At 46.0% G+C, this 24,648-nt stretch overlaps 1 protein-coding gene across 4 annotated transcripts in view; it reads left to right on the top strand.

Moving 5' to 3' along the window:
• STK26 (serine/threonine kinase 26) overlaps positions 1-24,648 on the top strand; it is a 138,958-nt gene that overhangs the window by 57,243 nt on the left and 57,067 nt on the right. For all 4 annotated transcript variants that reach the window (XM_030208983.1, XM_030208981.1, XM_030208980.1 and 1 more), the window contains one exon: positions 13,015-13,245. In XM_030208983.1, the coding sequence (XP_030064843.1) occupies positions 13,015-13,245 (231 nt within the window). The remainder of the gene's footprint in view (positions 1-13,014; positions 13,246-24,648) is intronic.

Below are 24,648 nucleotides of genomic sequence, written 5' to 3'. Positions count from 1 at the left end.
TTTCCCTTGGTGCGGCTCAGAATCGGAAGGTCATTAAGCCCTCGTGGGGGGTCACTGGGAATTGGCTCTTTCGGTATTTATGCTAAATACAAGGAAAATATCTGGCAATGATTACTTCCTGCCTGTTTCTATTATGAATGCCAGAATCTGAATAATGTAAGGACAAAATACATACTTTCTCTAGATGGTTAAGGTTTGTGCCTCTTTTGAATAAGAACTGGAATTTACAGCCTTTTAATGCTGGCTCCATCTGCCTTGTTATTCATTAAGGGTCTGTTTTAGCTTTCTCCTTACTACACTAGGTTCTCTCTAGTCTTCTAAGAGAACTTGCCATGTACCAGCCCAGAAAGATCGGAGACAGAGTTAGCATTTGCCCATTGTTTCTGACGATTTGCACCCAAATTTATAGTTTGGGTCCAGTGATGTCACTGACGGTTCAACACATGCCTCTGTTTTATTCTGGAGGATTGTCTGAATGTTTGATTGAAAAAAAAACAAAACTACAAGAAGATCCTTAAGCTATCTGAATTGCTTCATACAGTACTAAGTTTCTTTCATCAATGTACAGGAGTTCTCATCTCCTCTCTTTAGTGATATGGTTAGCAAAGGGCTTTCTGATGTAGTGTTAGAATCCCTGTAGCCCAGTGGAGAGTCTGGGGGTGTTACTCTTTTACATACTATAACATTTTTTTTCAGATATATCTGTAGGAGGGCATGTGTCCGCAAGAGATTGAGAAAGCAACTCAGTTTCTCTTCATTTCTGTTTCTGAGAGTGAAACTCGCAGTTAAGCTTTCCCTTGTGCGCGAAGCTCCAGAGTGCGCATTGTTCATCCTTAAGGAGTTTGTACTACCGGATACTTGGGGTAAACAAGTTTCTTCTGTGCTGTTCTGTGTATTCTGAATTTGAAGATTTTGAACCATAACATTTCTCAGGAGAACATAGTTTATAATTTTTTTCCTCTCTATAGCTATTTTATCAACTTGCAATTCTTCACCAATTACAGGGTATTCATAACTGTAACCATTTGCAGAAAGTGGCCTATCTGATGTCCTAGTCAGTTGTTCTTGCCTGTTTGTCATCTTTTCAAAAAGATCCACTGAGGGGGTGCCCTACTTTCGGAAAATCTTGCGAGCTGTGCCCATGTTGAGAGACCACTCATGTGGTTGCAAAACCACGCTCAGTCTATCGCCAGGTATGTGGCTTGGAGGACCATTCCATGAAGGAGAGCCCACTGCCACATCCCTACTGCTTCCTGACAACAAGGGGTAGGATCCTGTAACCCCACCCCACTCCCGCTGTTGTTCATGTAGAAAATTGCAACCTAGTTGTTTAGTTTAATAAAACTTTATATACTGCCCTTCATAAACCTATCAGAGTAGGTTTGACTGAGAATAATTTGGTTCTGTAGCCAATTACTGAAAGCCTTTAGAGTGTTCCAAATGGCCGTCAGCTCGAGGAGCTTGATTAGGGAGATCTGTTTCCTGAGCAGACCAGGTTCCTTGGTTGTGAAGCCCATCCACATGAGCTCCCCATCCCAGGATGGATGCATCTGTTAGAACCTTCTGGGGAGGTGGAATTTGGAATGGTAGTCCCATAATAAAAGTCATTCAAATTGTCCATCAGAGAAGGGCATGAGTCAAATCTGATGGAATCCGGATTACATCTGTTAGATTTCCAGCTGCCTTAGACCACTGAGAAGCTAGGGTCATTTGGGCCTCTCTCAAATGGAGACATGCCATGGGAATGACATACACTGTTGAGGCCATGTGGCCCAAGATTCTCAGCATTTGCAGAGCTGTGACCAGCTTGCTGCTTTGGACCTGCAAGGCAAGTGCTGGTAAGGTCTCAGTTCTTGCTTATGGGAGAAAAGACCGAGCCTGCAAAGTATCACGCGAGGCTCCTATGTATTCAAGTCACTGGACTAGGAGAAGTTGGGACTTGGGGTAGTTTGACGAACCCTAGTCACTCCCAACACCTGGATTGTTAAGTGTATTGACTCACTCCCTCCAGGTGTATTGACTCACTCCCTCCTGAGATTTTTCTCTTGACCAGCCAATCATCCAGGCTCCTGAAGAACAGTGTTTATGTTCACGTAAACGCTATTCTTCAGGAGCTTTTGCTGCATGCTTTTTACTGGTTTTCAGCAGTAAGGCACTTTTCCTTTGTGTTGCTGATAGGACCCCTGAGAAAGCCTCCATAGAGGAGATTTGCAAATCAGTGATGTGGTCATATGTCCCCACATTCACATCTCATTACTGCCTTGAGCAGGATACCTGATGTGACAGCCAGTTCAGGCAGGCAGTCCTGAAAAACTTGTTTGGTGTCTAGAATCCAACTCCACCCCCCCTAGGCTCAGTTATCTTTGTAACTTCACAACTAGTATGTGAATAGTTTCAGGTTAATTGTCTTACAGGCCTTGACGTTTTGAGTCCCTATTATCCTAGCATTGTTTTTGATGAGCCTAGTAGCTAGGGATTCCTAGCTGTGAGAATAAAACTGTCCTGCTTGTCCTCTGATAAAGTTACCTGTAGCAGGTGTTCTCTGAGGACAGCAGGCAAAGTATTCTCACATACCCTCATAACTCCCCTTGGAGTTGTATTCTTTAGCTATTTTACATGACTGAGGTGCCCATGTTCCCCAGCTGGGCGATAAAGCACCAGTGCATACACAGTGGGATGCTGCTATAAAGTTCTGTATTAATTTCGCTAGTTAGCGTCCACATTGGGCTCCGTCAGATGACATCATCAAGCAGTGAGAATGCTTGACCTGATCTCCTTGGAGAACACCTGCTACAGGTAAGTAACGTCACTTTACCTGTGTAGCTGAGATTTCACCCATTTACATTCCCATCTGTCAAATATGCACTGTGTAAGAGATGTGTATTTACAGACTAGCTCTTAGGTGGAATTTTGACATTTAATCATATGTGCCATCATTCTAATCATTTACACATGTAAATGTTATCGCTCACTTAAATTACCCCATTTATGCCAAGGATTTCTCCTAGAGGTATAATTCTTTTCTAGATATGTATCACTAGTGGATAAGCTGGTGACTGAGAAAATAGAGATTACTTCGTTAAAGGTGGAGTGGGATGGTATTCGGAGCCTGAGATTGATTTAGAAAATTTTTTAGTCCTGTCAGCTGCCTTCTTTTATCCTCAAATATTTGTGTGTGGGGGGATTGGGGGGAGGGGCTCTTAGTTTTCTTTCTGCTTCTTTGGGCTCCCAGTTCAGCCAGAACTGGAATCCAGCACAGTGAGCCTTCATTTGCAGGTATGTAGGGCTTTTCCTCACCCTCGGCAAACACAGCTCCTCCTTTTTTTAACATAGATTGTGTGAGAAGCATAGACTTCCAGCAGGTAAACTCTTATAGTTTGAAAGATAGGTTAACCTCATCTTCCTTGTCATCAAGCAGATGAATCCATTACGAGTGGGTTGTGTCCATCAACCAGCAGGGGGAGATAGCACTGAAAAACCATAGTGCCTCATGGCCAGCTAGCTCCACCTGCCTGTTCAGTATTCTCTATCTCCCCAGCAGGGTGGTTGCAGCTTGTTCAAGCTCCTTCAGAAAATCTGCCTGGGGTGGCTCCTGTCCTTTTGCCAGTTGTAGCAGGGGTGTTTTGGCTGATGGTGCCCACTTTAAAGGCAAATAGGTTAGCCCTTTCCCTGCCTTACCCGGCACCCGATGTGGAAGTAGACAATTAGGCAAGCCCTGCCACTGTCTTTGCCCACGCTGTGGATGCAGGCACATAGGTTCGCCCTTTCCCTTTGGTGTTGCGATCCCAGCAAAGAGGTTTTCTTCTGATTGTGCAGTGTGACCGGAGCTCGGAGACTCGGTCTGGTGAGGTAAGAGCATTTTGTATCTCCTCTGGGGAGGGCCCGCGTTCGGGACGATTTTGGCGCGAATCCGCCATTTTGAATTTCCGCCGTTTTCGGCGATAGCTGCTGAGAAGTAAAGTGCTGTTCCGTTTGTGGCAAGCGCAAATCTGCAGCGGGGCTCTGTAAGGCGTGCTTTTCAGATGGTAGAGCCGGCCCGAGCATGGCGAGCAATGTTCCTTCCCGCTCCGTGGAGCTGGCAGCGGGCGCCATTTTGGAACAGCATGGCGCGTCCCCCGCTAAGGCGGAGGGGTTTGAGCCTGGAGGGGCGCCTCATGTAGAGGCTAATAAAAGAGCTGTTTCCCCCGGACTGGAACCGGGAGGCCAGGGTGAGCCATTTCCCCCTGAATTTGTTTTATTGCTGCATAATGCATACATGTTAAAAAGAGCTCTTCCGCAGGGGTCCCCTGCAGCCGTGCTTTCTGTATCCCCTCCAGTGGAGTCTGGCCTTGGACTACTGTCAGGCGTGTTTTCCCCTGACAGATGGCTGCAAGACAAGCGCAGAAGGGTGGATTCCCCTTCAGAGAGTGGCGCCCCCCCCCCCCCCCCCCCCCCCCCCCCCATGGTCAGGATGTGAGGACTCTGAGGGGTCTGGCAGGCATTTGTGGTCTGGAGAGCCAGAAGAAGGTGCAGGATTGCCACCGGATCCAGATGATCCTTCCGTGGTGAGGATTTTCTACCGCGATGAGCTGCCAGCGCTTATTACTGATGCCTTGCAGGTCCTCTCTATAGAAGACCCTGGGAGTACTGAGACCTCCTCCGGTAATCCGAGGATGGCAAGTGCTAAGAAGCCTGCTCAAGCCTTTCCTTTGCATGACTCCATCCAAGAGCTTATTACGGCTCAATGGGCTGACCCCGAGGGGCCTTTGAAAGTCACCAGGGCTATGGGGCAATTTTACCCTCTAAGTGAGGAGCATTTGGCGTGCCTAGCAGCGCCTAAAGTGGATGCCCTAGTCACGGCTGTGACAAAGAGAACTACCCTCCCAGTGGAAGGAGGCGTTGCCCTGAAGGACATGCAGGACCGTCGCCTGGAGGTAGCTATGAAACGGTCCTTTGAAATTTCAGGCCTGTCCTTACGGGCGTCTGCATGCAGCTGCTACGCTGCCAGAGCCTGCCTCGCTGGGTTACAACTGGCAGTGGAACAGCCCGGAGATGGAGCGGAGCCCCTTACGGGGCCGGCACTGTGGATGGAGTCGGCCTTGGCATTTTTGATTGACGCCCTTTATGATCTGGTCAGAGCTTCGGCTAAACAGATGGCTGTAGCGGTGGCGGCTCGCCGTCTTCTGTGGCTACGGCATTGGGCAGCTGACATGGCCTCAAACAAAGGTTGGTGAAGTTGCCCTTTCAAGGCCTTCTCCTGTTTGGTGAGGAGTTGGAGAAAATTGTGAAAGGCCTGGGGGATGCCAAACCCATCGCTTACCCGAGGATAGGCCGTGGCCTTCTTCCAAGGGTCAGGCGGTGCCCTCCTCTTACAGACCTTTCTTCCGTGAAGCTAGAAGGTACCGCCCGGGGCGTTCTGCTGGGTTCACTTCGCGTGCCCATTTTCAGCAGAGGAACTCCTTTTGCTCGGACAAACGTTCCACAGCAGCAGACTCAACACCTGGCGTTCAAGGGCGACCCTCTCAATGATGGTGCGCCGGCCCCCTCCTCAATTCCTGTGATAGGAGGACGACTTTCCCTCTTGAGGAGTGGGCCAAGATTACCTCAGATCAGTGGGTCTTGGACCTGATCAGAGAAGGCTACAGAATAGAATTCAATGCCCCGATAAGAGACGTGTTTGTGGAGTCCCGATGCGGTTCTGCCGCCAGATGGGCGGCGATAGAGGAGACCTTGCAAGGCTTGATTCACATTGGGGTGGTTTCCCCCGTGCCTCCATTTACTCTGGCCGTTACTCCATTTACTTCGTGGTGCCACGAAAAGGAGGGTCTTTTCGGCCTATCCTGGACTTAAAACAAGTCAACAAGTCTCTGAACGTGCGGCATTTTCACACGGAAACCCTGCGCTCCGTCATAGCAGCGGTACAGCCAGGGGAGTTTCTCACGTCTCTGGACCTGAAAGAAGCTTGCTTGAACATATCAATTTGGCCGCCGCACCAGGGGTTTCTGCATTTTGCGGTGATGGGAAAACATTTCCAGTTTCGGGCCTTGCCTTTTGGCCTCGCCACAGCTCCCTGCACCTTTTCCAAGGTAATGATGATAGTAGCTGCTTTTCTCAGGCGAGAGGGTATCCGGGTTCACCCGTACCTCGACGACTGGCTCATCAGAGCAGACTCTGCAGAAGAGAGTCATCAGGTTACAGCCAGAATGGTCTCAGTACTGCAATCTCTGGGAAGGGTCGTCAATATAGCCAAAAGTCACCTGACCCCCTCTCAATCTCTAGAATATTTGGGGGTCCGGTTCGACACAGCCTCGGGGATGGTCTTCCTACCCGAGCAAAGGCGGTGCAAGCTTCAGAACCAGATCCGTCTGCTCTTGAGGATGCCTCGCCCGCGAGCTTGGGACATAGTCCAGCTGTTGGGGTCGATGACGGCCATTTTGGAAGTGGTGCCTTGGGCGAGAGCGCACCTGAGACCTCTGCAGTATTCCCTGCTTCAACGGTGGACCCCAATTTCTCAGGACTATCAATGCAGACTCACATGGCTCCCTGCGGCCCGACTCAGTATGGAGTGGTGGCTCTCAGACAGCATGCTGCAGCGAGGAATGCCGCTAGCGCTCCCCGATTGGTGCCTGGTAATAACAGATGCCAGCCTGAAGGGCTGGGGTGCACATTGCCATGGAAGGCATGCCCAGGGTCTTTGGACACCCAAGGAGTCGGAGTGGTCCATCAATTGCTTGGAGTTGAAAGCGATTTTCTAGGCACTTCTGGCCTTTCAATTGACCGTGGAAGGATTGGCTGTCAGAGTTCTGTTGGACAACACGACAGCAGTGGCCTACATAAATCGCCAAGGAGGCACTCAGTGCATAGCACTAGCAGCGCAGGCCGCGATTTGCCACTGGGCCGAGCTTCATCTGCAGTTTCTGTCAGCAGTTCATATTGCAGGTCAGAGCAACGTGCAAGCCGATTATCTGAGCAGGAATCAAATCGACCCAGCGGAATGGGAACTTGCAAACGAAGTATTCCTGCAGATATGTGCCAAATGGGGAAAGCCCGTAATGGATCTTATGGCGTCAAGCACAAATGCCAAAGTCCCGTGCTTCTACAGCAGACGGAGATCCTCGCTCGGCAGAGTTGGGTGCCTTGGCTCAACCCTGGCCTCAGGGCCTCCTGTATGTGTTCCCTCCGTGGCCCTTGATAGGGCGAGTACTCCTGCGGATTCGGCTCCACCAAGGAGCGGTGGTTCTCATTGCTCCGGATTGGCCCAGGAGGCCGTGGTATGCAGACCTCTAGCGGATGCTGGTAGAGGATCTCCTGCCATTACCTCTGGTACCGATCCTGTTGTGACAGGGCCTGGTGACCATGGAGGACGTCTGCTGCTTTGGTCTTACAGCATGGCTATTGAGAGGGCGCAATTGAGAGACAAGGGATATTCCAGTAAAGTCATTTCCACTCTCCTACAGGCCCGCAAGCGTTCCACTTCCGTGGCCACGCCAGGATTTGGCGCCAGTTTGAGGCTTGGTGTGCTTCTAAAGCGATCACACCTATGCAGGCTTCTGTCTCGCCGATACTTGACTTTTTGCAGGATGGTTTACAAAAAGTCTTGGCCTATAATTCCCTGCGTGTTCAAGTGGCAGCCTTAGCATGTTTTCGAGGGAAGGTCGCTGGCCTCTCTCTGGCTGCTTGCCCGGATGTGACACAGTTTCTTGGGGTGCTTCGGCTCCATCCTCCCGTGCGGGCTCCGTTTCTGGCCTGGAACCTGGGGTTAGTTTTAAAGGCCCTTCAGTGTTTGCCCTTCGAGCCGCTTAGGCGAGCTTTGGAGAAGGATGTGACCTTAAAGACGGTCTTTTTGGTGACCGTGACATCGGCGAGATGGGTATCTGAGCTCCAGGCGCTGTCCTGTCGAGACCTATTTCTGCAATTCTCAGAGTCCAGAGTAATGGTACATATGGTGCCTTCCTTCATGCCTAAGGTGGTTTCAGCGTTTCACCTAAACCAACCTTTTTTCCTGCCCTCCTTTTCTAAAGAGGAGTTTCCAGAAGTTTATGGGCAGTTGCACCTTCTGGATGTGCAAAGGGCTCTGTTGCAATATCTGCGCATGTCAAATGCCTTCAGGACCTCTGACCATCTTTTTGTTCTTTTATCAGGTCCACGCAGAGGGTCTCCAGCGTCTAAGGCCACTATAGCCCGTTGGCTCAAAGAAGCTATTTTTTCAGCACATCTGCTATCTGGCTGGCCTTCGCCTGAAGCCTTTAAGGCACATTCCACAAGAGCGATTTCCTCTTCTTGGGCTGAAACTGGAGCACTCTCTCTTCAAGAGATATGTAGTGCAGCTACTTGGGCTTCTAAGCTCTCGTTTGCCCGACATTACAGGCTGGATGTGGCTGCCAGGAGAGACGCGCATTTTGGAGCACAAGTGCTGGTGCGTGGTGTGGCTTGTTCCCACCCTATCTAGGGATTGCTTTGATACATCCCACTCGTAATGGATTCATCTGCTTGATGACAAGGAATGGAAAATTAGGTTCTTACCGGTAATTTTCTTTCCTTTAGTCATAGCAGATGAATCCATGAGCCCTCCCTCAGTGGTTCATTGTGATTTATGTTACTTTTATGTTCAGTTTTTCCTGTAGATATGTTCCCTCATTGGGAGAAGTTGGAAAACAGTCCTCAGGATTTCTGTTCAGTTACAGGAGGATAAGTTCATTCCTTCCAGGAGGATGAGTTCATTCCCTCCTTTGAATTATAGCTCCAGTTTTGGGGCGTTCATCCATTGTGAGAAAAGTTCATGTTATTATTCTTTGCGGTGTAACACTGCTTTGGAAGCTTCAAATACTGAAGAGGCAGATGGAGCTAGAGGCACTATGGTTTTTCAGTGCTCTCTATCTCCCCCTGCTGGTTGATGGACACAACCCACTCGTAATGGATTCATCTGCTATGACTAAAGGAAAGAAAATTACTAAGGTAAGAACCTAATTTTCCCATATGTACTACCTCACCTGTATGTAAATCTCACTCATATTCATTATGGATATCCTAAAAACCTGACTGACTTCATGTATCTCGAGGACTGGGTTGGGAGCCACTGGTCTAAGGAATTGCAAGTCGTACCTCATTCTGCTTGGCTCAACACAGAGTGACTGCTAAGCCACTAGATCGACCCCTTTATTTTTGTCTGCATTTTGGCTTTAATACTCATTTCTTGTTTCATATAGTGTAAAGGCTAATTTTTCTGAATTCACACTTTTGTGGTGTTGCGTATTTAATCTGGCACTTTCCTTTTGATCCTTTTTGTATTTGTAGCTCATTCAGAACCATGACTGGGATCATAAGTACATAAGTATTGCCATACTGGGACAGTACTTATGATCCCAGCCCAGCATCCTGTTTCCAACAGTGGCCAATCCAGGTTACAAGTACCTGGCAAGATCCCAAAACAGTACAATACATTTTATGCTGCTTATAAGCAGTGGATTTTCCCCAAGTCCATTTTAATAATGGCTTATGGACTTTTCTTTTATGCTATCTAAACCTTTTTTTAAAAAAACTCACTGAGCTAACTGCTTTTACTACATTCTCTGCAGTGAATTCCAGAGTTTAATTACAAGTTGAATGAAGAAATATTTTCTCTGATTAGTTTTACATTTACTATTTTATTTACTATTTTGTAGCATCATTGCATGCCCCTAACAAGTGATTCACGTCTACCCGTTCACTCATTATTTTAGAGACCTCTGTCATATATCTCCCCTCAGCTGTCTTTTCTCCAGGCTGAAGAGCCCTAGCCACTTTAGCATTCCTCATAGGGAGGTTGTCCCAACCCCTTTATCATTTTCGTTGTTCTTCTCTGTACCTTTTCTAATTTCACTATATCTTTTTTGAGATGCAGTGACCAGAATTACACACAGTATTCAAGGTGCAGTCGCACCATGGAGCAATACAAAGGCATTATAATCTCATTTTTGTTTTCCATTCCTTTCCTAATAATATCTAACATTCTATTTGCTTTATTAGCCACTGCCACACACTGAGCAGAGGGTTTCAACGTATCATCAACGATGATGCCTAGATCCCTTTCCTGGACGGTGACTCCTAAAGTGGATCTTTGCATTATGTAGCTATAATTTGGGTTCCTCTTTCTCACATTCATCACTTGCAGTTGCTCACATTAAACGTCATCTGCCATTTAGACTCCCAGTCTCGTAAGGTCCTCTTGTAATTTTTTCCAATCCTCTAGCAATTTAACAACTTTGAATAACTTTTGTGTCGTCAGCAAATGTAATTACCTCACTAGTTACTCCCATCTCTAGATCATTTATAAATATGTTAAAAAGCAGTGGTCCCTGCACAGACCTCTGGGGAACCCCACTATCTACCCTTCTCCATTGAGAATATTGACCATTTAACCCTACTCTCTCTCTGTTTTCTATCTTTTAACCAGTTTTTAATCGCAATAGAACATTACCTCCTATCCCATGACTCTCCAGTTTTCCTCTGGAGTCTTTCAAGAAGTACTTTATTAAATGTCTTTTGAAAATCCAGATACGCAATATCGACCGACTCACCACATATTTGTTCAATAGATCGGTGAGGCAAGATTTTTCTTCTCTAAATCCATGTTGGCTTTGTCTCATTAATCTATTCTTTTTAATATGCTCTGTAACTTTGTTCTTTATAATAGTCTCTACCATTTTGCCCGGCACCAACATCAGGCTGTCCGGTCTATAATTTCAAGGATCAACTCTGGAACCTTTTTTTTTTTAAATCGGCATTATATTGGCCACCTTCCAATTTTCCGGTAACATGCTTGATTTCAAAGATAAATTGCATATTACAAACAACTGTTCCACAAGTTCATTTTCAATTCTATCAGTACTCTGGGATGAATACCATCCGGTCCAGGTTATTTGCTACTCTTCAGTTTGTCAAATTGCGCCATTGCATGTTCCAGGATTATAGAGATTGCATTCAGTTTCTCTGACTCATCAGCTTTGAATGCCATTTCTGGCAGTAGTTTTTCTCAAGTCTTCCACTGTGAAGGCCGAAGCAAAGAATTTGTTTAATCTCTCCACTATGGCTTTGTCTTCCCTGATTTCCCCTTTTACCCCTCGGTCATCTTGCGGTCCAACTAATTCTTTTGCCAGCTTCTTGCTTTTAATATACCTTAAAAAAAAATTTTTTAACTGTGTTTTTGTCTCCAATGCAATCTTTTTTTCAAAGTTCCTCTTTGCCTTCCTTATCAGCGCTTTGCATTTGACTTGCCCTTCCTTATGCTGTTTCTTATTATTTTCTGTTAAATCCTTCCATTTTCTGAAGGATTTTCTTTTAGCTCTAATAGCTTCCTTCACCTCACTTTATAACCATGCCAGCTGTCATTTGGTCTTCCTTCCTCCTTTTTTAATACACAGAATATATTTGGCCTGGGCTTCCCTCTTTCTCCTTGTCACACAACATTTTGTGCGTGCTCTTCCCCTGTCATGCAGCATCTCATTTCCTTCTCTCTCTCTCCTTCCTTCTTATTGCCTTCTTGGATCAGCTGCAGTAGGAACAGCAGGAAAGATGCATGGGTGACCATCTCCCTCTGCATGTCACTGCTAGGTTTGCTGGTCCCTCCCCTTCCCCACTGATGTAAATTTCCTGCATTGGAGGGGTGGGGCTAGAAGAGCTAGCAGTGGCATGTGCAGGGAAAAGTTCCCATGCTGCTTTCTTACTGTTTTTTATTGCTGACATTACAGCCACATACTTGGGAAGATGGCTATCCTGGCAATGGTGGCAGTCAGCAAGATTAAAGTTCGGGCTGGGAAGCCACTTTGTATCACATGCTGATGTCTCTTGTACCCCTTGTGGTGCACTTATCATATGTTGGTAACCTACACATTGTCACTCTTAAAGGATGACTTCCTCCCTTCCCATAACCCAGGCAGGAGTTGTGAACACACTACCTTCACAACATCCCCAAACCTTTTTACTCAAGAAGCAGAAGATCTGCTTATGTGATCAAACACAGACTGAATCTTTCACCTGGTGTTTTTAAAATCATGTGGACTTCAATGCTGTAGAAGAGTTTTCTGCACATGAAAAATGGTAGCGCACAAATTTCTGGATAATTGCATTGGACAAGGGCCCATGTTATATAATGCTTTATGTGAAGTCACCAAATGTAGAAATTTCATAAATAATAAATTAGAGCATGCTTGAAATAAGTTTGCATTTTAGTTGAAGTTCTTTAAGAGCATGATTTTTATAACAGGATGCCTGGGTGAGAAGTTCAAAATAGTGCCTATTTTTTGAAGACCATGCTCTGCGTTCTCACTTTAAACAACATTATTTTGCAGACCATCAGAAGTTGGGTGTATATGGATACACGAGTTGTCTAATACCCCATCATCTTATTTCTTCATAGATGATTTTTTTTCTCATAAATAAAGAAATGAGGTGAACTGGTATTGGACAGCTTGTGTATCCACGTTCACCTTCTGATGGTCCACAAAAAAATTTTGCTTAAAGTGTGAGAGAAAACAAGAATCGCACTAAGGGCTCCTTTTACAAAACAACGCTAGTGATTCTCATGCGGCAAATATGATGAAGCCCATAGGAATTGAATGGGCTTTATCGCATTTGCTGTGTGTCAATCGCTATTGCCGCTTCATAAACGGACTCTTAAATGCACTCTTCATCAATTGAATTTTTATACTACTTTTGGAGCCCTGTTTACTAAGGAGAGCTAATGTTTTTAGCATGTTCTAAAAATTAAAGACATCATATTTGCCTATGTGCCTTTTTATAAAATAGGCACCCAGGTCTATCCCTAGTAGCGCACAAATGTTGAGGCACACATTTTATACTATGAGAATTTTATGAAGGGCTGTTCACTAGTAAAGAAAAAAAAAAGCCTTCACATTATTCTTTTTATTTTTCCAGCTGAGATGTGCTTGTGAATTTTGTGATCCCAGTAGATAGTCTTGTTCTGTGTTTCAAATGGTCCCTTGTTTTAGCATTTTGTTTTACATGACTTTCTAACTCGACACTTTTTCTCTGTTTCAGAACCACAGGGCTGACCCTGAAGAACTCTTTACAAAATTGGAGCGTATCGGAAAAGGCTCCTTTGGTGAAGTTTTTAAAGGAATAGATAATCGGACACAACAAGTAGTTGCTATAAAAATCATTGACCTTGAGGAAGCAGAGGATGAAATAGAGGACATTCAACAAGAAATAACTGTCTTAAGCCAGTGTGATAGCCCCTATGTAACAAAGTACTATGGATCTTATTTAAAGGTACAGTATTCAACAACTCTTGGGTTAATGCCTTAAATATATGAATGTGACACTGCCAGTCCAAGTTGGGATCAACATCTAAGATTCTCTTTCTTTATCTAAACACAAGTGATTGTGCTTTTAGAGAAATAGTCAAACGTTTGTTTCTAAACTTTTATGTACACCAGTAATTTCATTTTACATTTTTCTTCCCAACGCCTGACTATACAAACATAGCCATTTATGTAGACACACATAGTTGATTTTGATTTAATCAAACATCTGGGACCTTGATTTTTATTTCTAAGAAAATGTGATACATTTTCCAAGGTATATTAAAGATGGAACTCTGAAATAGGTAGGTTCTTTAAACAGTGTATGTCCAGTGTTCTCTGATGGCAAGCAGGAGAGCAAGTGCTCACACCACCTTATGGTTGGTGTCACTTTGGGAGTCCAAATAGGAAACTTCCAGTTGTAGAATACACATGAAAGCTTTTGAAACACTGTACTTCACATGTGCACCACTTCTGCCTGCCACTGTAGTGCAAGACCAGTCTATTTCCGTGGAGCTGATTGGATGCACATCACTGGAGCTTGCCTCAAGGCAATATTTTCTTTTTGAAATTGCAGTTTCTGTAGTGTTCTAATGTCCTTTCACTTTTGTGTGGTACTCTTCCCCCCCCCCCACACCCGTACATTAGGTTTTTCAGCTATTAGGGTTTTTTTCCCCCCTAGGTTTAGCCTCATTTGAGGACCCTTGGCTACTGGTCAGGATACTTATTTTGTAGCAGCTATTTTTCCAAATGATGTCCCAGAAAAAAGCACCAGGTACTTTATGAAATTCACTTTCACAGCTACCCATAAATGATGCCTGGAACCTCGCCTTGATCCCTCTGATTGTAAATTATGTTCAGAAGAGGTGGTCTTGTTTGAGAGAAGCACAACAAATCTGTGTTTAGTGCTGAAAAGTCCAGTACATCAACTTCAGCACCAGAAGCATCTGACTCCATGGGTCCCATAGCTTTATTGGATTCTGGGGATGCATCAAGTATGCACTATTCGCCTTCAGCCTTGATGGCCTCTGTCGATGATCATCTGAGTTCCACCCAAAGAAGAGGAAGGATTTGTACTCAACTTGTGTGATGCCAAAAGCCAGGCAAAGGCTGCAGTGCATCAACATCACACTTATCGGAGCATGATGTTAAGAGCACTAATGTTGCCAGTGTTCTCAATACACATAAAATGATGAGGACCCACGATTGCTTTTCTGTATTAGAGGGATTGCAAGAACCTCCAAGAGTCTAAGACGTAACTTCCAATACTTTTTAGGTGACTCGAGGATGTGGCAACAACTCCTGCTTTTCTTACGATTTTGTCAATGGCAGCCTTCAAAGATCTGCCCATGAAGGGATTGGATAAGTGGATGGAACACTTCTTTGCTTTTGGTGATGCTGCAGCTTCGACACTGTCAACGTTGATGCAGAGGGTCATCCAGCTGGTACTCTGAACTCAACGTGTTGTCTGTAGGGAAAATATCAATGCAATGACTCCAAAGGACTTTCTACTGCAAGTCTCTAGTGGGTTGTGGGAGGAAACTTCGCTGAGGCACCAGAGATCCTTGATTTCTCAATACCCATTTTAAGGACATGGCTCTTATGTCAGTAGTCTGAGGCAGAAAACTACATTTCTCCTCTAGACTATTTTTCTGGGTCTAAATCTAAGCAATCCTTGGACTTCGATTATGAGCCATATGTTTTCTATGAAGCAGCCTACGCCTACCATAAGACTCATTTTCCCCACATGTGAGAAGAACGTCCCTACCAGAGGAGCTTTTATTCATTGAATTTTGTAAGGGAAGTGGCTGAATTCAGGTTAGAGATGGAGGAGTAACCCAGGTCAGAAGTTCTGATTATCCTCCAGTTTCATGACCCCTCCTCTCCCCCTCCCCCAGAAGCTGTGGCAGTGCCCATTCACAGAATCCTGAAGAACATACAGATGAGAATTGGGGGAGACCGCTGTCTCTGTAATGCCTGTTAACAAAGTCAATTCCAAAAGACACCTGGATATGAGAAGCAACAGATTCCTTGCCACTCCATTGTGATCAAATCTCTCAAAAGAGCTTTGAGCCAATTCTGAATATTCTGCATTAAGGGATCCTTTTAATAAGCTGCGGGGAAAAAGAGCCCTGCGGTAGCGGCGAGGATAATTTTTCATGCGCACCAGTGCCCTTTCTACAGTAGTGGGTAAAATGCCCCCCCAAAAAATGGCCACTCGGTAAGAGAACCCTTACCGCGTGGCCATTCAGCAGGGAGCACTTATTGCCTGCCATTGATGTGGCAGTAATTTCTCCCATGGTAATCCAGTGATAACTGGGCAGTGTGGCGATGCCTGATTACCACTGGGTTAGCACTGCACTACAGAAAAACATTTTTTACAGAGTGCTGGAAATGGTGCCGGTGGCCGTGTTGGACTTACCGCCACTTTGTAAAAGACCCCCTAAGCAACTTATGTAAGTCCAGGGATCCCAAAGTTCCATCTTCCCATGCCCACTGCAAAACTCTCAGCCAGGTCCTAGGTTTCCTACCTCTTCCTAAAACATAAAAACAGTTCCAATAATCCTCTTAAAGAGCACCAGAGAGATTCTGAAGCATGTACAATTGCTAGTGCAATACAATCACTTTTTGTGGATTCTACCCAGTTGAGAATGGCAGGTCTACTTTGTTGCAAACATCGTTCTAGTCCACTAAACATGGGATACACATTTAATTGGTAGAGAGATCCCCCAAATCACCTGAAAATAGTGAACATAAATCGATGTCAATGCCTTTTGTGCCTGTTTTAAGGGAGAAACCGCTTTTCCTTCCTCTTGACTTTATCTCCAATATCCAAAGCAGTGGACTTCTCCCAGTTCACTTTTAGTCCTGGAAGGTCCTGAAATATTTCCAAAAAATGTAACAAACATGGTAAGGATTCTAATCTGCAAACTGTTTTTAATAACTGCCTTGCCAAGTGACGCAGATAAGCACAGGGTAGAAGAAAATTCCAAGAACTACCATAAATCCAATATTTTCGAGATTAAAAGTTTAGTCTCCAATAAAAGTTGCATGAGTAGTTCAGACCCTACACGGACTGTGTTTTCGCTGTGTGCCTTCCTCAAGGGTCACAGCTATATAATAACCATATATAGATAAACAAAAAATAATCTCATCAGTAAGATCATATAAGTAAATTAGTAGCCAAATATGATTACACGTGACGTATTAGAAAATGTGAGTTAAGAAATAATAAAAGTGAATAATGTGTATTATATATGTACTTTGTGACTAACAACATTATCACCACCTATACAGTGATAATTTATGTGTTTATTATTGGGATTTATTAACCGCCTTTATGAAGAGATTCACCCAAGGTAATGCACAGCAGGTACAGTTTAACATGATGATGTGACATAAATTAATATGTTAATGTGTATGAATGTGAAGAAATGAGAAAAAGGAGTACAACTGTGAAATAAAAATTAATATGCAAGGACCATGTAAAAGAAAAAGCAGCAAAAAAGATGCAGAAAAATACCTTTGTTCTCTGTTTTGTCTTTTGAATTTCAGTAATCTTGGTCTATTGAAATGCAAGAGACAATACCGGAAACGGCCCAAGTAAAAAGTGATATTGCATACAAAATAACCTACCTTTCAACCCTGGGATAAAGTGTTAAGTTATCCTGAGGGCCTTCTGAACATACTTCTACAGAATCAAGCATCTATAATAGAAGATGAAGATATTCCTTATTATTAAAAATGAACTACATTATGTTTCTTTTAGTGTATTATAGGAATCAAAGAATTCCTCATGCTCTCAGGATCATGAAAAGCCCAACCATATTCTAAGACTACCAGTCCTTTTTGGACAAGTTGTGTAAAATACTTAATAAATTCTCTCAAGATTTGATGACACTTGATTAAAACAGCTAAAAAGAAAGCCGATTCAGTAAAAATTTAAAAATTTAGACATATTACAAATTGTCTGTAACTTTGACACAGTGATACTAGACATTGACACAGGTAGTAAGACCCTAGGACAGGAAATTAAGAAAGGAAAAATGGAGAAATTTGAAATTCAAACATGACATAGATGATTATAGGAAAAGGCCAGTGTACCCTTGGGCTATTTCTAGGACTACATACCGTCCTAAACGTTTGTTCAACCTCAAGAAAGGTGTAGACAACGTTGAATTTTCAAAATCTAAAGTTAGATCTATTGAAAGAAATTACAGAGATAATAGTGTACCCATTTAACCCAGAGTTAAAACATCACAAGATCAACATAATCTCCAGAGTAAGCAGATAGGGAAAGGAGTTGTAAATGAATCAGAAGTACATCAGATGTTGATGATCTTTTCATATCCCCACCTACCAGCCCTCAGTGAACATCAGATACATCTAAGGCTTTTTTTTAGATCAACTATGGGCACTCGATTCGTTAGTACTAGTTCAGAGACCATCCACATCAGAACCTATTGATTAGAATTAAACCTCAACACTTTCAGACGAAGGCATAGGCAGGAGCATAGGCGCCGACTCCGTGGGTGCTCGAGCACCCCCAATATTTTTAGCACCGGAAGTTCCCTTTCCAGCCCAGCCAGAATTTTAAAAGTCCCTCCCTCCCTCCGAGTTCCAGGGCCGTCCAGCTGTCCCTTCGATTCCAGGGCTGTCCGGCCGTCCCTCCCTCCGATTCTAGGGCCCACCCTCCGTTCCTCCTCTGCCCATCCGAATTTTAAAAGCCCTCTTTTTACCTCGTCAGTGAAAAGCGTGCACTGCAGGTTCGTTGCCTCAGCCTTCCTTTCTGTCTCTCGGCTCTGGTCCCGCCCTCACTTCCTGTTTCTGCAAGGGCTGGAGCAGAGCCGAGAGACAGAAAGGAAGGCTGAAGCAACAAACCTGCAGTGCACGCTTTTCACTGACGAGGTAAAAAGAGGGCTTTTAAAATTCGGACGGAGGAGCAGAGGAGGTTTCTTTCAATTTGGACATGTTACTTAAATAATATATTTCCAAGGGCGCGCAGCCAAGTTCTAAACCGATTGCCATGGGACGATGCAGGAAGACAGGAGCAATAAAGGTATGGGTACAGTATGCAGGCTGTGGGGGGGGGGGGGGGGGGGGGAGGAGGAGGGAGACCAGAGTTACAAAGTTGATGATGGACTTTAATGCTGCATCTCCTGTTTGGCTATCTAAGGTTAGTCTTTCTGTTTGCACCACATTCCAGATGTTTGTTAGGCTGCATGGTTATCAATAAAAATTAGGTATGTTGGGAGATGATGGGGGGGGGGGAGGGAAAGGGAATAAATGATTAAAAGTTTGGTGACGAATTGTAGTAATGGAGATTTACTGAATGCATATGCATATTTTTTACACATGCAGAATGTCATCTGTAATTGTTTTTGAAGTGTCATCAATAAAAAAATGTTAAACCGTAAAATTCGGACGGAGGGAGGGGGGGGCCTTACTTGAAGGGAGGGGGCCTTGGAACTCGGAGGGAGGGAAAGGAGAGGGAGGGAGGGCCTGGAACTGGGAGGGAGAGAGGGGGGCTTTGGAACTAGGAGGGGGGCCTTGGAACTCGGACGGAGGGGGGGCCTTGGAACTCGGACGGAGGGAGGGAGGGGGGCCTTGGAACTCGAAGGGAGGGAGGGAGGGAAAGGAGAGAGGGGTGGGAGGAGGGAGCCTGGAACTGGGAGGGAGGGTGGGACTGGAACTCTGAGGGAAGGAGGGCCTGGAACGTGGAGGGGGCGGAGGGGAGGGGAAAGGGGTGGAGGGGCAGATGGGAGGGGGCGGGTGGGGAATGCACCACCTGTAAAAAAAAAAAAAAAAAAATTTTCAACAACCCCCAATCATTTTGAAAAGTTGGCTCCTATGGGCAACAGTAGAAGTTACCGACCATGGTAGAAGATATACCTGTTTTTAAATTTATCTCCTAGGAAACTGTCCCTTATTGATGAAAGAATACTAGAAAACGGTCTATTCTTTGTCCCCAACACCTATTATAATCCTCTCCAAACAAGTATTGATTTGTTTAAATTTCAGTGTAAGCTACAAATTAAACATTTTCATCTGTTGGATCCTATTCCACAAGATAACATCTGTAGTCAAAATTCCATCTAAGTGGATATTGACTTTTAATGAAGTTGTTTTACAGGACACAAAAGAATTGGAGAACCATAACAACAAATATCCATTTCATAATCTAAACAGAGTATTCAGCATTAAGAAATTTGGCATCTAATACTGACATTGTAATTAAACCCGTCGATAAGGGCGGTGGAATTGCTATTCTTAAGAGGCGATCAAATATTGAAAATGTCATAAGACAAGATGAAGACAGAAGTTTTTACATACCGCATAGTGAAGTTTCAGCAGAACATCTGAAGTCTGAAATTGCAGAAATTGATTATGCGAGTCGGATGGGTTTCCTTACTACTAAGGAAAATAATTATTTGTTAGTAGAACATACCCAGTATATATATGCTCCTGAAAATTCATAAGTCCACTACTAATCCACCAGGAAGACCAGTCATATCGGGCAATGGATCTGTCTTAAAACAACTATCCAATTTTGTTTCCCCCTTAGGACTGTAGGTTCCTTTAATTGACACCTATGTATGCAACTCATCACATCCAGGATGAATATGATAGAGAACTCAGATTTGTTAGTAACATTAGATATTGAATCACTGTATACTAATATACCCCAGTTGGAAGCACTCGTTATTGAAGAAACCAGACAAACCTCCAAATGGATTCCTAATATACTTATTTTAGCACTAGCCACAAATCAAAGGAACCGCATTGGGGGGCCTCTATGGCTCCCGACACAGCAAATCTATATGTTGCAAAGTTTGAGAAAGCACACCGTACTAAACATACTTTTAAATTAGAAATTAGATTATATAAGATACATTGATGATATCATTATTTGTGGAAAGGTGATGTAGAAAAATTACGTGTGTTTTATGATTGTCTTAATAATTTGAACTCTTTAACTTTTAAAATGCAGTATGATCGCCAGGAAATAGCTTTCCTTGATATTCTTATTAAGAAAGATTAATATGGCCTAAATACAGCACTATATAAGAAGCCAACTCATAAAAATCAGTATCTACAATTTTCAAGTTATAACAGACAAAAACTAATGTTCTATATTGCCAGTTCTTAAGAATTTATGTAGGTTGTGTACGGATGCTAAGGAATTTTATCATCGGTCAAAACTTTGGCAAGAAGATTTCAACACAGAGGTTATCCACAGCAGTGCATTAGGGAAGGCTTCCTAAAGGCAAGACAACACCAGAGAGATGATCTTTTAAAAACAGGTGGGAAGAAGAGAAATCCCCCAGACTTAGTTTGTACTCTTTGTTTTTTTTCTCTCTGGCACAGAATTCACCAAATGATAAGGAAACACTGGCATATTCAGTCCCATCAGTATTTTAGGCTTATTACACCTATTATTGCCTATTCTCGGAATTGTAATTTATGAAATTGGTTGGTTCCATCTGCCCTCCCTGAAGACATAATTTTATCTCCACACATATAGAGCATATAAACACTCGCTGATTTTATCTAGTTTTACCCATACCACCACAGGTACTACTACTACTACTATTTAGCATTTCTATAGCGCTACAAAGCATACGCAGCGCTGCACAAACATAGAAGAAAGACAGTCCCTGCTCAAAGAGCTTACAATCTAATAGACAAAAAATAAATAAAGTAAACAAATCAAATCAATTAATGTGAACGGGAAGAGAGGAGGGTAGGTGGAGGCAAGTGGTTACGAGTCAAAAGCAATGTTAAAGAGGTGGGCTTTCAGTCTAGATTTAAAGGTGGCCAAGGATGGGGCAAGACGTAGGTAGAAAATATACATTCTCCGAGGACAAGCAGGCTGCTTGTTCTCACTGATGGGTGACGTCCACGGCAGCCCCTCCAATCGGAACACTTTCTAGCAAAGTCCTTTGCTAGTCCTCGCGCGCCGATGCGCACCGCGCATGCGCGGCCGTCTTCCCGCCCGAACCGGCTCGTGCCGGCCAGTCTTCTTTTGTCCGCGCTCGGTACGGTCGTGTTTCGCCGTTCGCGCCCCGAAAGTTGACCTCGCGCGTCGTTTTTGGACTTCGCTTAAAAAAAAAAAAAAAAAGTGTCGGAAGGAGACCTTTTCGGTCTGTTCCCCTTCCTGTATTTCTAGTTTTGCCCCGGTAAGTTTTCTTTTGTCGTCGGGGTAGGCCCTATTTAGGCCTCGGTTCGAAGTTTTCTTCTCCCTTTTTTTGTGGTGCCATTTTCGCCATTTCGAGTTTTGATCTCGCCGGCGCGATTTTTCCGCCCATGACGTCGAAGTCTTCCAGCGGCTTCAAGAAGTGCACCCAGTGCGCCCGGGTAATCTCGCTCACTGACAGGCACGCGTCGTGTCTTCAGTGTCTGGGGGCTGGGCACCGCCCGCAGGCCTGTAGTCTGTGTTCTCTTTTGCAAAAGCGGACTCAGGTAGCGAGATTGGCCCAGTGGAACGTTTTGTTCTCGGGCTCTTCATCGGCATTGGCACCGGGAGTATCGACTGCTTCGACGTCGTCGGCGCCCGGACCTTCATCCTCGCCCCCGATTGCATCGAGTGCATCGAGGCATCGGCCCTCTGCATCGGGGCCGAGACATCGGAGGGCTGCGTCGGCGTCGGTGGTACCGAGACCTCCTCGTCTGCTGATGTCGTCGGATGGTGGTGCTTCGTCTGGAGTGCAGGTGAGGGCTGTCCATTCCCCTGCTGGTGGCGGTGAGCCTTCGGGTGGGTCTCCCCCTACCCTGAGGGCTCCTGCGGTACAGCCCCCCCGAGACCGACCTCCTTCGGCCTCGGCCCCGAGGAAGCGACGGCTGGATTTGACGTCCTCCACGTCGGTGCCGGGAAGCTCCGGTGACATGCTTCGTCCCAAAAAGTCGAAGCAGCATCGTTACCGGTCCCCTTCCCGTGTCGGCACCGAGAGCTCTGGGTCGCCGAGGGAGTCGGCATCCAATAGGCATCGGCACCGAGAGGACCGCTCGCCCTCTGTTAAAGAGGTGTCGGTGCGCTCCCCTTTGGACAGCCTGGAACAGCCTCCACGCCCGGAACAGATTCTGACATCAACACCTGCATCGGCTTCCATGTCTTTTTCTACAGCTGCTCTGCACGAGAGTCTCCGAGCCATTCTCCCAGAGATCCTGGGAGAGCTATTGCGCCCTACCCCTCCGGTACCGGGGGTGCTTGCGCCACCGGTACCGTTGAGCGAGGCGCCGGCTGGCCCATTGCCCGGGGTGAGGTCTCCGACTGCAGTAGCCTCCCAGGAAGGCTCCCCGACTACGTCGGTGGAGGGAGCTTCGCCAATGCGGGCGAGGGAGTCTACCTCTCAACGCTCCCACCGTGGTCGTGGTTCCACGGAGTCGAGCCGGGCACGGCTGCAGACACAGGTCCGTGAACTTGTGTCTGACACCGATGGTGAGGCCTCGTGGGAAGAGGAAGAGGACATCAGATATTTCTCTGACGAGGAGTCTGAGGGTCTTCCTTCTGATCCCACTCCCTCTCCTGAAAGGCAGCTTTCTCCTCCCGAGAGTCTGTCTTTCGCTTCCTTTGTCCGGGAGATGTCTACGGCCATCCCCTTCCCGGTGGTTGTGGAGGACGAGCCCAGGGCTGAAATGTTTGAGCTCCTGGACTATCCTTCTCCACCTAAGGAAGCGTCCACAGTACCCATGCATCATGTCCTAAAAAAGACATTGCTGGCGAACTGGACCAAGCCTCTAACTAACCCCCACATTCCCAAGAATATCGAGTCCCAGTACCGGATCCATGGGGACCCAGAGCTGATGCGCACTCAGTTGCCTCACGACTCTGGAGTTGTGGATTTGGCCCTAAAGAAGGCCAAGAGTTCTAGGGAGCATGCTTCGGCGCCCCCGGGCAAGGACTCTAGAACCTTGGACTCCTTTGGGAGGAAGGCCTACCATTCTTCTATGCTCGTGGCCAAAATTCAGTCCTACCAGCTCTACACGAGCATACACATGCGGAACAATGTGCGGCAGTTGGCGGGCTTGGTGGACAAGCTCCCCCCTGAGCAAGCCAAGCCATTTCAGGAGGTGGTCAGGCAGCTGAAGGCGTGCAGAAAATTCCTGGCCAGAGGGGTGTATGACACCTTTGATGTTGCGTCCAGGGCCGCTGCTCAAGGTGTGGTGATGCGCAGACTCTCATGGCTGCGTGCCTCCGACCTGGAGAATAGAATCCAGCAGCGGATTGCGGACTCGCCTTGCCGTGTGGATAATATTTTTGGAGAGAAAGTCGAGTAGGTGGTAGAACAGCTCCACCAGCGGGACACCGCTTTCGACAAGTTCTCCCGCCGGCAGCCTTCAGCCTCTACCTCTACAGGTAGAAGATTTTTTGGGGGAAGGAAGACTGTTCCCTACTCTTCTGGCAAGAGTAGGTACAATCCTCCTTCTCGACAGCCTGCGGCCCAGGCTAAGCCCCAGCGCGCTCGCTCTCGTCAGCAGCGTGCGACTCAGCAAGGCCCCTCGGCTCCCCAGCAAAAGCAAGGGACGAGCTTTTGACTGGCTCCAGCAGAGCATAGCTGACATCTAAGTGTCAGTGCCGGGCGACCTGCCGGTCGGAGGGAGGTTGAAAGCTTTTCACCAAAGGTGGCCTCTCATAACCTCCGATCAGTGGGTTCTCCAAATAGTCCGGCAAGGATACACCCTCAATTTGGCCTCAAAACCTCCAAATTGTCCACCGGGAGCTCAGTCTTACAGCTTCCAACACAAGCAGGTACTTGCAGAGGAACTCTCCGCCCTTCTCAGCGCCAATGCGGTCGAGCCTGTGCCATCCGGGCAAGAAGGGCTGGGATTCTATTCCAGGTACTTCCTTGTGGAAAAGAAAACGGGGAATGCGTCCCATCCTAGACCTAAGGGCCCTGAACAAATATCTGGTCAAAGAAAAGTTCAGGATGCTTTCCCTGGGCACCCTTCTCCCCATGATTCAGGAAAACGATTGGCTATGCTCTCTGGACTTGAAGGACGCCTACACGCACATCCCGATACTGCCAGCTCACAGACAGTATCTGCGATTTCAGCTGGGCACACGTCACTTCCAGTACTGTGTGCTACCCTTTGGGCTCGCCTCTGCGCCCAGAGTGTTCACGAAGTGCTTGGCTGTAGTAGCAGCGGCACTTCGCAGACTGGGGGTACACGTGTTTTCATATCTCGACGATTGGCTGGTGAAGAACACATCCGAGGCTGGAGCCCTGCAGTCCATGCAGATGACTATTCGCCTCCTGGAGCTACTGGGGTTTGTGATAAATTATCCAATGTCCCACCTTCTCCCAGTGCAGAAACTCGAATTCATAGGAGCTCTGCTGGATTCTCGGACGGCTCGCGCCTATCTCCCAGA

The sequence above is a fragment of the Microcaecilia unicolor genome, chromosome 7, assembly GCF_901765095.1.
Source record: "Microcaecilia unicolor chromosome 7, aMicUni1.1, whole genome shotgun sequence".
Classification (NCBI taxonomy): Eukaryota; Metazoa; Chordata; class Amphibia; order Gymnophiona; family Siphonopidae; genus Microcaecilia; species Microcaecilia unicolor.
The sequence above is the reverse complement of the archived record's forward strand: the minus strand, read 5'-3'. Positions and strand labels throughout refer to the sequence as shown.